This window comes from Mytilus galloprovincialis, chromosome 12 (assembly GCF_965363235.1).
Source record: "Mytilus galloprovincialis chromosome 12, xbMytGall1.hap1.1, whole genome shotgun sequence".
Taxonomy (NCBI): Eukaryota; Metazoa; Mollusca; class Bivalvia; order Mytilida; family Mytilidae; genus Mytilus; species Mytilus galloprovincialis.
In genome coordinates, this window is record NC_134849.1 from 7,442,462 (window position 1) to 7,455,242 (window position 12,781).

The 12,781-nt window shown below is 32.0% G+C and overlaps 1 protein-coding gene across 1 annotated transcript in view; it reads left to right on the plus strand.

The window, feature by feature from the left end:
• LOC143055182 (uncharacterized) overlaps positions 1 to 12,781 on the plus strand; it is a 39,226-nt gene that overhangs the window by 4,095 nt on the left and 22,350 nt on the right. The window contains exons 5-9 of the mRNA XM_076228321.1: positions 1,581 to 1,646; positions 2,936 to 3,001; positions 4,089 to 4,154; positions 6,700 to 6,765; positions 9,943 to 10,008. Of these exons, the coding sequence (XP_076084436.1) occupies positions 1,581 to 1,646; positions 2,936 to 3,001; positions 4,089 to 4,154; positions 6,700 to 6,765; positions 9,943 to 10,008 (330 nt within the window). The remainder of the gene's footprint in view (positions 1 to 1,580; positions 1,647 to 2,935; positions 3,002 to 4,088; positions 4,155 to 6,699; positions 6,766 to 9,942; positions 10,009 to 12,781) is intronic.

Consider the following 12,781-nt stretch of genomic DNA (forward strand, 5'->3'; position numbering starts at 1 on the left):
TCGTTCATTTGCCCAAAAAATTTGATTACAATCTAAATGCCACAGTCTACCAAAATTATTTCGAAATCAGTGACATCAAAAATAATTATACTATTTGCAAACTAAAATTCAAAGACGTAACCTGTGGATCAATATTCCAGACTCTTTTTAATTCATAGTAATTTATCATAACTAATCATTCAACAGCTCAGGCGTCCAACACTATGGTTTAGGTACCGTTTGATACTACCGTGAATATTAGAGCGATACATTGTATATCAATCGATTTGTGAACAGTTTTTTTCGTACAAAAACGGGCAATCAAAATATCGGATGTTTTCATTTGAAAAATCATTTTTGCGCAATTGCTTCATACGTTACATGCAAATATTTCAGAAAAACTTATTATGATAACAAGAGTTAAAAAAATGTTTCATTTTTCTAGATAAAAAGTTGGTGTTTTTGTACTTTGTTTTGTGATATATTTCATTTCTATCTCAAATAATGATTGATGAAATTGTTTTTTCTCAGATTAAGGATAAATTAACCTACTGTAACATTTCACTAAGGTTATCTCAAGGTATAAAATGATTAATTGAATAAAAATCTGTCGTTTGATTGTCAGATGATTTTTAAGTTATTGAACATGTTGTTTTTATTTTCAACTAAAGAGATATCTAGCCAACGCACTGTGCTTTTATTGAAATTTTCAAAGGATTATGTCAAAGAACGTCTCGTACGTTTTCCAAAAAGTTCATCGTAAGATACCAAAGTGTTGTGGATAAATTTCCGTTTCAACTTTATACCACTGTCCCAGTTTGGGAGGAGGTTTGGGATCCCGCTAACATGTTTAACCCCGCTACATTATGTATGTATGTGTCTGTGCCAAGTCAGGAGCCTGTAATTCAGTGGTTGTCGTTGGTTTAAGTTTTACATAATTTTTTTTCGTTCGGTTTTTCATATGAATAAGGCCATTAGTTTTCTCGTTTGAATTGTTTTACATTGCCATATTGGGGCGTTTTATGGCTGACTATGCAGTATGGGCTTTACTCATTGTTGAAGGCCGTACGGTGACCTATAATTGTTAATGTCTGTGTCATTTTGGTCTTTTGTGGACAGTTGTCTCATTGGCAATCATACCACATCTTCTTTTTTATATTTACTTATTGTCGAAGGCTGTGGATTGACCTATAGTTGTTAGTGACTGTTTCATTTTGGTCTCTTGTGGACAGTTGTCTCATTGGCAATCATATCACATCTTCTTTTTATGAATAAGACACAATGGTCTTGAACTATGGATGCAAAGTACTGACGGTGTTTTCCCATCTGACTTACGTTTAAAAGTGTTCCTTTTATTTCCTTTTAATATATCTTTAACCTTTAGTGTTTATTCCATTGTTTAACTGTTTTGGCCAAGATACCTTGTCTCAAAAGATTCTTCATAAATAATTCCCCATCGAATGAACATAGTAACGTATGCCTTAATGCACCCTCACATCTTACAAGATTGGCCTCAAAACCTGATTTCAGTTGATTAGAATCGTTTTCGGTACGAAACGGTTTAGAATGAAACTAAAGTAATAGTTTTATCATGATTTAAGGGTCAAGACAACGTCCACCACCACCGGCTCCTGAGACCAACCCATCAAAGGATGACCATAAATTTGGTATGTATAGTTTTATTGAATAGCTGCCTACCTTTCTTTAATAATATATATGGATTTCGAATGATATATTTCGTTCATTTGCCCAAAACTTTGATTGCAATCTTAATGTCACAGTCTACCAAAATTATTTCGAAATCAGTGACTTCACAAATAATTATACTATTTGCAAACTAAAATTCAAAGACGTAACCAGTGGATCAATATTCCAGATTCTTTTTAATTCATAGTAATTTATCATAACTAATAATTCAAAAGCTCAGGCATCCAATAATATGATTTTTGTACCGTTTGATGCCAGCTTGAATATTAGAGCAATACATTGTATATCAATCGATTTATAAACAGTTTTTTTTTGTACAAAAACGGGCAATCTTAATATGGAATGTTTTCATTTGAAAAATCATTTTGGTGCAATTGCTCCATACGTTACATCTAACTATTTAAGAAAAACTTATTATGATAACAAAAGTGAAAAAGATGTTTTTGTACTTTGTTTCGTGATATACTTCATTTCTAAGTTATTGAACATTTTGTTTTTATTTTCAACTAAAGAGGTATCTAGCCAACGCACTGTGCTCTTTGTTGAAATTTTTAAAGGAGTATGTCAAAGAACGTCTCGTACGTTTTTAAAAATACATCGTAAGATACCAAAGTGTTGTGGATAAATTTTCTGTTTCAACTTTAAACCACTGTCCCAGGTTAGGGAAGGGTTGGAATCCCGCTAACATGTTTAACCCCGTCACATTATTTATGTGTGTGCCTTTGCCAATTCAGGAGCCTGTAATTCAGTGGTTGTCGTTGGTTTAAGTTTTACATCTTTGTTTTTCATTCAGTTTTTCATATAAATAAGGCCGTTAGTTTTCTCGTTTGAATTATTTTACATTGTCATATTGGAGCCTTTTGTAGCTGACTATGCAGTATGTGCTTTACTTATTGTCGAAGGCTGTGCAGTGACCTATAGTTTTAAGTGTCTGTGTCATTGTTTTTCTCTTGTGGACAGTTTTCTCATTAGCAATCATATCACATCTTTTTTTTTAAAATAAGAAACAATGGTCTTAAAGTATGGATGCAAAGTACTGACGGTGTTTTCATATCTGAATTACCTTTAAAAGTGTTCCTTTTATTTCCATTTAATATATCTTTAACCTTTAGTGTTTATTCCCTAATGCCCAATGCAACCTCACATCTTACAAGATTGTCCTCATAACCTGATTTCGGTTGATTAGAATCGTTTTCGATACGAAACGGTTTTAAGTGAAACTAAAGTAATACTTTTGCCATGATTTAAGGGTCAAGTCAACGTCGACCACCACCGGCTCCTGAGACCAACCCATCAAAGGATGACCTTGAATTTGGTATGTATTGTTTTTTTTTTGTTTTTTTTTTTTATAATATAGTTGGATTTCGAATGATATATTTCGTTCATTTGCCGAAAAAATTTGATTGCAATCTAAATGTCACAGTCTACCAAAATTTTTTCTCAGATTTAGGATAAATTAACCTATATTTCAATAACGTTTGTTGTTATCTTAAGGTATAAAAAGATTAATTGAATAAAAATCTGTCGTTTGATTGTCAGATGTTTTTTAAGTTATTGAACATGTTGTTTTTATTTTCAACTAAAGAGAGATCTAGCCAACGCACTGTGCTCTTTATTGAAATTTTTAAAGGATTATGTCAAAGAACACCTCGTACATTTTCCAAAAAGTTCATCGTAAGATACCAAAGTGTTGTGGATAAATTTCCGTTTCAACTTTATACCACTGTCCCAGGTTGGGAGGAGGGTTGGGATCCAGCTAACATGTTTAACCCCGCGACATTATTGTGTATGTGCCTGTGCTAAGTCAGGAGACTGTAGTTCAGTGGTTGTCGTTGGTTTAAGTTTTACATATTTTTTTTTCGTTCAGTTTTTCATATGAATAAGGCCGTTAGTTTCCTCGTTTGAATTTTTTCACATTGTCATATTGGGGCCTTTTATGGCTGACTATGCGGTATGGGCTTTACTTATTGTCGAAGGCTGTGCGATGTCCTATAGTTGTTAGTGTCTGTGTCATTTTGGTCTCTTGTGGACAGTTGTCTCATTGGCAATCATATCACATCTTCTTTTATATAAATAAGACCCTATGGTCTAGAAGTATGGATGCAAAGTACTGACGATATTTTCCCATCTGAATTACGTTTAAAAGTGTTCCTTTTATTTCCTTTTAATATATCTTTAACCTTTAGTGTTTATTCCATTTTTGAACTGTTTTGGCCAAGATACCTTGTCTCATTAGATTCGTCATAAATAATTCTCCGTCGAATAAACACTGTAACGGATGCCCTAATGCACCCTCACATCTTACAAGATTGGCCTCAAAACCTGATTTCGGTTGATTAGAATCGTTTTCGGTAAGAAACTGTTTTAAATGAAACTAAAGTAATAGTTTATCATGATTTAAGGGTCAGAACAACGTCCACCACCACCGGCCCCTGAGACCAACCCATCGAAGGATGACCATAAATTTGGTATGTATAGTTTTATTGAATAGCTGCCTACCTTTCTTTATTAATATATATGGATTTCGAATGATACATTTCGTTCATTTGCCCAAACAATTTGATTACAATCTAAATGCAACAGTCTATAAAAATTATTTCGAAATCAGTGACATCAAAAATAATTATACTATTTGCAAACTAGAATTCAAAGACGTAACCAGTGGATCAATATTCCAGACTCTTTTTTTAATTCATAGTAATTTATCATAACTAACAATTCAACAGCTCAGGCGTCCAACAATATGGTTTTGGTACCGTTTGATACTATCTTGAATATTAGATCGATAAATTGTATGTCAATCGATTTGTGAACAGTTTGTTTCGTACAAAAACAGGCGATCTTAAATTTGAAAATCGTTTTAGTGCAATTCCTCCATACGTTGCATGTTAATATTTAGAAAAACTTATTATGATTACAAGAGTAAAAAAGATGTTTGATTTTTCTAGATAAAAATATGTAGTTTTTGTACTTTGTTTTGTGGTATATTTCTTTCTATCTCAAATGATAATTGATGAATTTTTTTTTCTCAGATTTAGGACAAATTAACCTACATTTAAATAAAGTTTGTTGTTATCTCAAGGTAAAAATTGATTAATTAAAGAAAAATCTGTCGTTTGATTGTCAGATGAGTTTTAAATTATTGAACATGTTGTTTTCATTTTCATTTAAAAAGAGATCTAGCCAACGCACTGTGCTCTTTATTGAAATTTTTAAAGGATGATGTCAAAGAACATCTCGTACGTTTTCCAAAAAGTTTCAAAGTGTTGTGGATAAATTTATACCACTGTCTCTGGTTAAGGGAGGGTTGGGATCCCGCTAACATGTTTAACCCCGCCACATTATTTATGTATGTGCCTGTCCAAAGTCAGGAGCCTGTAATTCAGTGGTTTCCTTTGGTTTAAGTTTTACATATTAGTTTTTCGTTTATTTTTTCATATAGATAAGGCCGTTAGTTTTGTCGTTTGAATTATTTTACATTGTCATATCGGGGCCTTTAATAGCTGATTATGCGGTATGGGCTTTACGTATTGTCGAAGGCTGTGTGGTGACCTATAGTTGTTAGCGTCTGTGTCATTTTGGTCTCTTGTGGACAGTTGTCTCATTGGCAATCATACCACATCTCCTTTTTATAATAGTTATCAAAGGTACCAGGATTATAATTTTGTACGGCAGACGCGCGTTTCGTCTACATAAGGCTCATCAGTGACGCTCATATCCAAATATTTATAAAGCCAAACAAGTACAAAGTTGAAGAGCATTGAGGATCCATAATTCAAAAAAGTGGTGCCAAATACGGCTAAGGTAATCTATGCCCGGGAAAAGAAAATCCTTAGTTTTTCGTAAAATTCAAAGTTTGGTAAACAGGAAATTTATAAAAATGACCACATTATTGATATTTATGTCAACACCGAAATGTTGACTACTGGGCTGGTGATACCCTCGGGGACGAAATGTCCACCAGCAGAGGCATCAACCCAGTGGTGTAAATAGTTATCAAAGGTACCAGGATTATAATTTTGTACGCCAGACGCGCGTTTCGTCTACATAAGACTCATCAGTGACGCTCATATCCAAATATTTATAAAGCCAAACAAGTACAAAGTTGAAGAGCATGGAGGATCCAAAATTCCAAAAAGTGGTGCCAAATACGGCTAAGGTAATTTATGCTTGGGATAAGAAAATCCTTAGTTTTTCGTAAAATTCAAAGTTTTGTAAACAGGAAATTTATAAAAATGACCACATTATTGATATTCATGTCAACACCGAAATGTTGACTACTGGGCTGGTGATACCCTCAGGGACGAAACGTCCACCAGCAGTGGCATCGACCCAGTGGTGTAAATAGTTATCAAAGGTACCAGGATTATAATTGTGTACGCCAGACGCGCGTTTCGTCTACATAAGACTCATCAGTGACGCTCATATCCAGATATTTATAAAGCCAAACAAGTACAAAGTTGAAGAGCATTGAGGATCCAAAATTCCAAAAAAGTGGTGCTAAATACGGCTAAGGTAATCTATGCCTGGGATAAGAAAATCCTTAGTTTTTCGTAAAATTCAAAGTTTTGTAAACAGGAAATTTATAAAAATGACCACATTATTGATTTTCATGTCAACACCGAAATGTTGACTACTGGGCTGGTGATACCCTCGGGGACGAAACGTCCACCAGCAGTGGCAATAAGACACAATGGTTTTGAAGTATGGATGCAAATTACTGACGTTGTTTTCCCATCTGACTTACGTTTAAAAGTGTTCCTTTTATTTCCTTTTAATATATCTTTAACCTTTAGTGTTTATTCCATTTTTGAACTGTTTTGGCCAAGATATCTGGTTTCAATAGATTCGTCATAAATAATTCTCCGTCGAATAAACACTGTAACGCATGCCCTAATGCACCCTCACATCCTACAAGATTAGCCTCAAAACCTGATTTCGGTTGAATAGAATCGTTTTCGATACGAAACGGTTTGACTTGAAACTATAGTAATAGTTTTATTATGATTTTAGTGTCAAAACAACGTCCATCCCCACCGGCTCCTGACACCAACCGATCAAAGGATGACCATAAATTTGGTATGTATAGTTTGATTGAATATCCATGATATCTGCCTACCTTTTTTTAATAATATAGTAAGATGATGTATTTCGTTTATTTGCTCCATCATTTGATTGCAATCTAAATGCCACAGTTTACCAAAATTATTTCGAAATCAGTGACATCACAAATAATTATACTATTTGCAAACTAAAATTCAAAGACGTAACCAGTGGATCAATATTCCAGACTCATTTTAATTCATAGTAATTTTTCATATCATTTAACAGCTCAGGCGTCCAACAATATGGTTTAGGTACCGTTTGATACTACCTTGAATATTAGATCGATGCATTGTATATCAGTCGATTTCTGAAGTTTTTTTTTTTCGTACAAAAACGGGCAATCTTAATATCGGATGTTTTCATTTGAAAAATCATTTTTGCGCAATTGCTCCATACGTTACATAGAAATATTTAAGAAAAACTTATTATGATAACAAGAGTGAAATTATGTTTGATTTTTCTAGATAAAAAGATGTTGTTTTTGTACTTTGTTTTGTGATATATTTCATTTCTATCTCAAATAATGATTGATGAAATTGTTTTTTCTCAGATTTAGAATAAATTAGGTTTGTTGTTATGTCAAGGTATCAAATGATTAATTGAATAAAAATCTGTCGCTTGGTTGTCAGATGAGTTTTAAGTTACTGAACATGTTGTTTTTATTTTCAACTGAAAGATATCTAGCCAATGCACTTTGCTCTTTATTGAAATTTTTTGACATTTTTTATTTGTAAAGTGACACTGAAAGCCCATGTTCATATCTTTTTTATGGATGGGATGTACAAGTACCAACCCACGTCAACTTTGTGTTTTTGTCGAATGTATTTCTATTTGTAACTATCTGATGGGTTAAGGGGTCTGATTTGATTAATTGCATTCGTGTAGGGTTATTTTCATCATGTTCATTTTATTAACGCTTTTGTTTATCGGTTGATATTTTCGTTATATGATTGAATATACATGTTATATTCAATTAATAAGTTAATTGTCATAATTTTGGTAGATGAATTGTTCAAATTTGAACGTTGTGTGTTTAATGCATATTAGAGTTTTCTCAACATCTTACGAACGGACGAAACTCTACGAACGTATCGTTAAGGAGCAGTAATTTTGTTATATTAAAATCTATGATAAATGTCTACCGATATTGCAGTTTGTTAAAAGACAACAGTTAACAATTGCCTAGTTCTTTTGCAACCTTGCATTTTATTTTTGTGGTTAAACATCGGTGTTCCAAATTATTTTCTGTTGTTGAATGTTACGTATTCTGACGTTGAGTTTTGTTTGTTTACATGTCGAATATATGCGTAAGATTTATCTCCCTTTTGAAGTTAAAAACCATCGACGCGTCTGATTTGCATTTCATTCGATTAATTGTTGGATGTTTAACGTACTGTTGCAAGTATTCCATGCTTTTCACGACGAGATTTTCGTTTGTAAAAGGATTGAAAAGGGATTGAGATGACACACGTTTAGTATTTTTCATTTATTATATCCCATAGGAGGATGCAAGGGGGACTTGGGGACCCCCCCCCCTTTCGTGGGAAAAAAATTTGATCATTTAGAGAAACACTGAAGCATGACTGGAGGTGCCCCCAAACCCAAAGCCAAGTCAGCGGACTCCAACTTCTGAAAAGTTCTTGATCCGCCACTTATCCACACATCATCTTAAATATGGAACGAATAAAAGAGGGTGAGTTTCGGTAAATTCTGTCTCCTAGCACCAAGCAGGAACGTCACAATGTGCGATACATTATTTTTTTAATAAATAACAGAAATATAAACCCATCAATCGTAAAGATATAGAGTATTGTGTATTCTTGTTAAAAGTAATAGTGCTACAGCACCAACAAAACTGAAAGTTACACAGTATTTAAAAGGTGCATTTTCTTTGAATTCTTTTCCCAAATTAAAAATTTAAAACATATATAAGTATATAGATTGACATGAAAATCTTGTGATTGTTATATATGTGTAAATGTTGGCCTGGGTTGTCGTCCATTAAAAAAAATAAAAACCAAAGAAAACATTTACAGCATTCCATGAAAACTCCTCAGAATAATATTAATAATTATATGTATTTATACTAACATAAACTGCCATAAAAACAAAACAAACCAAAAAAAAAACCAACCTAATTATATAACAGAACATTTTTTTAAAGTGTTAAACTGTTTTTTTAGTGTTTTTTTTTCAAATATTGATTTTAATGTTTCCCTTTGGTTATCTTCTTAACTTTATCAGTTTCTCTGGAATATAAATCAGTTATAATAATGTAAGGTCAAGAAGTGATAATTTGGATTTTAGCGTTCTGACAACGAAGTTATCCGAGGATGTTTAAAAAAAATAAAACTGTTCATTCCAGGATTAACTTGCCTCATGTTTGCGAAAGACCTTCTTCCATTGATCTAATCATTGATAAGATTCAGAAAGGTTCCTATAGCATTTTCCATTCCAAAGTTCTATATTTATCCTTTTACATATATACAAAACATTCAAAATGATGTTGTCATGTTTATCAAAATCTTTTGTACGATTGCTGACCTGGATCTAAATATTTTATATGCTTTGCCAAAATTTATTGATCAATTAGATTTTCATCTGTATTGATTGAACCTTACATTGTATATAATATATTATATATATCAAGTCAATATAATATGTCTACGACTCAAAATGGTCTTACAAATTCCAAAATGTATATATTTTATCTGTAAAAGAAATTTAAAAAAGGAAGAAGATCACAGCCGATAGTCTAAAATTATTGAATTAATGAATGCTCCCTTTTTTCTCGTTACGGCAAGTTACGTCAAGTTAGGTCAATTTTCGTTCGTTCGTAAGATGTTGAGAAACCTCTAGTAGCACATTTGTACTATAATCTTGTACAGATGAAAATCGCAGCTTTTATATATAAAAAAAGGAAAAACGAAATAAAATCATCGGCAAACTATTAGGTGCTATTGTGAGTTGTTTGTGTGAAAAACAATTGTCTCCTGAAAGAGGCAGATGTTGGTGTTTTTTTTTTATACTTTGTAATATATTCGATAATCTATGTTAACGTTTTATGTATAACGAACGAACACAGTATTAAGATCAATCTACCATTAATAATAAAAATCGGTCTTGAAAAATCGTTTTTTATGATTTTAGGTTCAAGACCACTTCCACCGACACCGAAATCTGAGACCAACGAATCAAATGATGCCCATAGATATGGTATGAATAAATATATGAAAAAAATTGCCTTCAAATTTTGCAAATTTACACCACTGGGTCGATGCCATTGACGGTGCACGTTTCGGTCCCGACGGTATTACAAACCCAGCAGTCATCACTTCGGTGTTGACATAATTATCAATTATATGGTCTTTTTCATAAATTCAGTTTACCACACTTTGAATTTTTCGAAAAACTATGGATTTTCGGATTCAAGAAGTAGATTACCTTAGCTTTATTTGACACAACTTTTTGGAATTTTGGGTCCTCAATGCTCTTCAACTACTTGTTTGGCTTTATAACAATTTTAGTTTGTTTTTTGTCCATAGATTTACGAGTTTTGAACAGCGGTATACTACTGTTGCCTTTATTTATCTGAGCGTAACTGATGAGTCTCATGTAGACTAAACGCCCGTCTGGCGTATAAAATTATAATACTGGTACCTTTGATAACTATTTACACCACTTGATCGATGCCACTGCTGCTTTCGTATGCATTTTTATCAAACTCCATGTGGGGTTAGGGTACAACCCTAATCCTAACCCCACATCAAGTTTGATAAAAATGCATATGCTGCTGTTTTATGGTTAAACTTACCCATTTAAGTATAAAAAAAAATGTCAACTTATTTGTTAGATTTGAAAGTTTCATATAACTTTTAGTTCAAAATTGACATTCATAATGTTTCAGGTTAAACGATACATTCCAATTTATGAAAAGATAAACCGAAAGTTTTTATTAAAGTATATGTCAATGAAGTACAGAATTGAAATCACTATTCTTGTATTTCTTATTTTTTTTTTTTTTTTTTTTTTTGGGGGGGGGGGGGGTAAATAACCATGTTATATAAATGGGTTTTTAAAACTTAAAATGAAATTCGAATCATCTAAACATTTAAAAACGACATAAATTTGATATTTGCGTCAGGTATGTTAATCCTCAGTCAATCGTGAAATTCACTTGTTAGCTTGTAACTTTATATGTATGACAATCAATGTATATAGTATAAAATGAAAAAGCTTAATTTCTTTTTAAGATGACAGAGAAATGTAAACATTGTTCGCAACGTGACGTTTTACATTTACAAAAGTAAATAAGGAAAAGAAAATAAGAACAACATCAACATACTTATTTTAAAAGGGTTACACAGTTATCTATATAACTAAATCTCTCCTGAGGCCCTTATCACAGAAAAGCATGACATAAACTGCAAAAATATACATGGCACAGTATATTAGTCACGTATGATGTTCAATATAGTAAGCTATATAATTAATCTTCCCTGAGGCCTTCATCACAGGAAAGCATAGAAAAACAAAAATGCCAAAATGTACATAGCATAGTATAAAAGTCAAGTATGATGATAATGTTCAATAAAACTTGATAGAAAAATGTTATGACAAAATTACAACGTGATGAAATTATCAGCAATAAATATTTTTTCGACAATGGCAGTCAGCAAGATTTGACGAAGATCTGTTTTAACCTGCTAGACAAATGCGTTTTGCTCAAATATACTTTTTCACTTGCTTGTTCTTTTGGAAAATGTTGCATATGTAAATATATGCATCCTTAATATATATATGTGCAATTCTATACCGTTTTTTGTTTTTCATTGCGTGCTTGAAGTCGTAAGTTTTAATAAATAAACTGAGTATATGTTTCCCTTTTTCTTAAAACTATTTGTCTTTTTGTGCTAATGAATTCCTATGATAATCTTCTGTGCGTACACTCGGTTTCGTGGTTAACATGTATCAAGAAAAAACACGAAAATTGGTATCCCACGAATAAAATTGACATAATAATATTGTACATGTGTAGCAAGAGCAATTCTGCTTGAGTTTTAGAATGAGTACCACAAATAATACTAGTTCATTAACTGATTGTCGATGGATGCCAAATATAATAACGCTACAATAATCAAAACATAATGAAAGGGAACCACTTTACACAAAATGTATATATTATTTTTCAATTAAGACTAATCATTGTATCTATCTTATCATCAACTGGTGTCTAGTGAAATTATGTTACTGTGAAATTTACACTTCAATTAAATGAAAATGTGTTTAGTCATTTTGAATGTGTGTTGTGAACTACACCTTTCTTTTTTTTTTATCTTTTTTGTGAACTACATCTAATGGGAGATATTGCCGACATTGATTTGCACATTAGGTTGCTAAATACTATATATTTAAATATTAAAGGTTTCTCAATGTTGGTAATTATTTTTTTTTTTTAACTTTCAAAAAAAGATTTTAAAAATCCGTATATTAATTATATGTCTTTTTGAATGAATTGTAAATACTAAAATCTAATCAATATAGATTATTTGTAATGATTAAACATAGAATGAAATAATTATTTACAAATATAAAATCTGGTAATAAAATGGGAAGATAACAACACATTTAAGTTAAATTGAACTTATATTAAGTTAAATATAAATGTGAACCGTGTGGATCTGATCATTTCCAACTATTTCAGAAGTAAAAAGACAAAATACAAAATTATTTTCATGAAATTCCGTTGATTCATTGTCAAATCATGAAACAGATAGTCGTTTACTGGGAATGGGTTAAGCTAGAGAATTGATAAGAAGTAGTGGATACGAAAACGATGATCAACTCGCTACTAAAGTCGCTCGTTGATTATCGTTTACGAATCCACTACTTCTAATCAATTCTCTACTACTTTCAAATCTTGATTAATAAGCCGAATTTGAACGTTTAGTGTATATTATGTTTTTTAAAGTAGAGGCGAAACACTTGA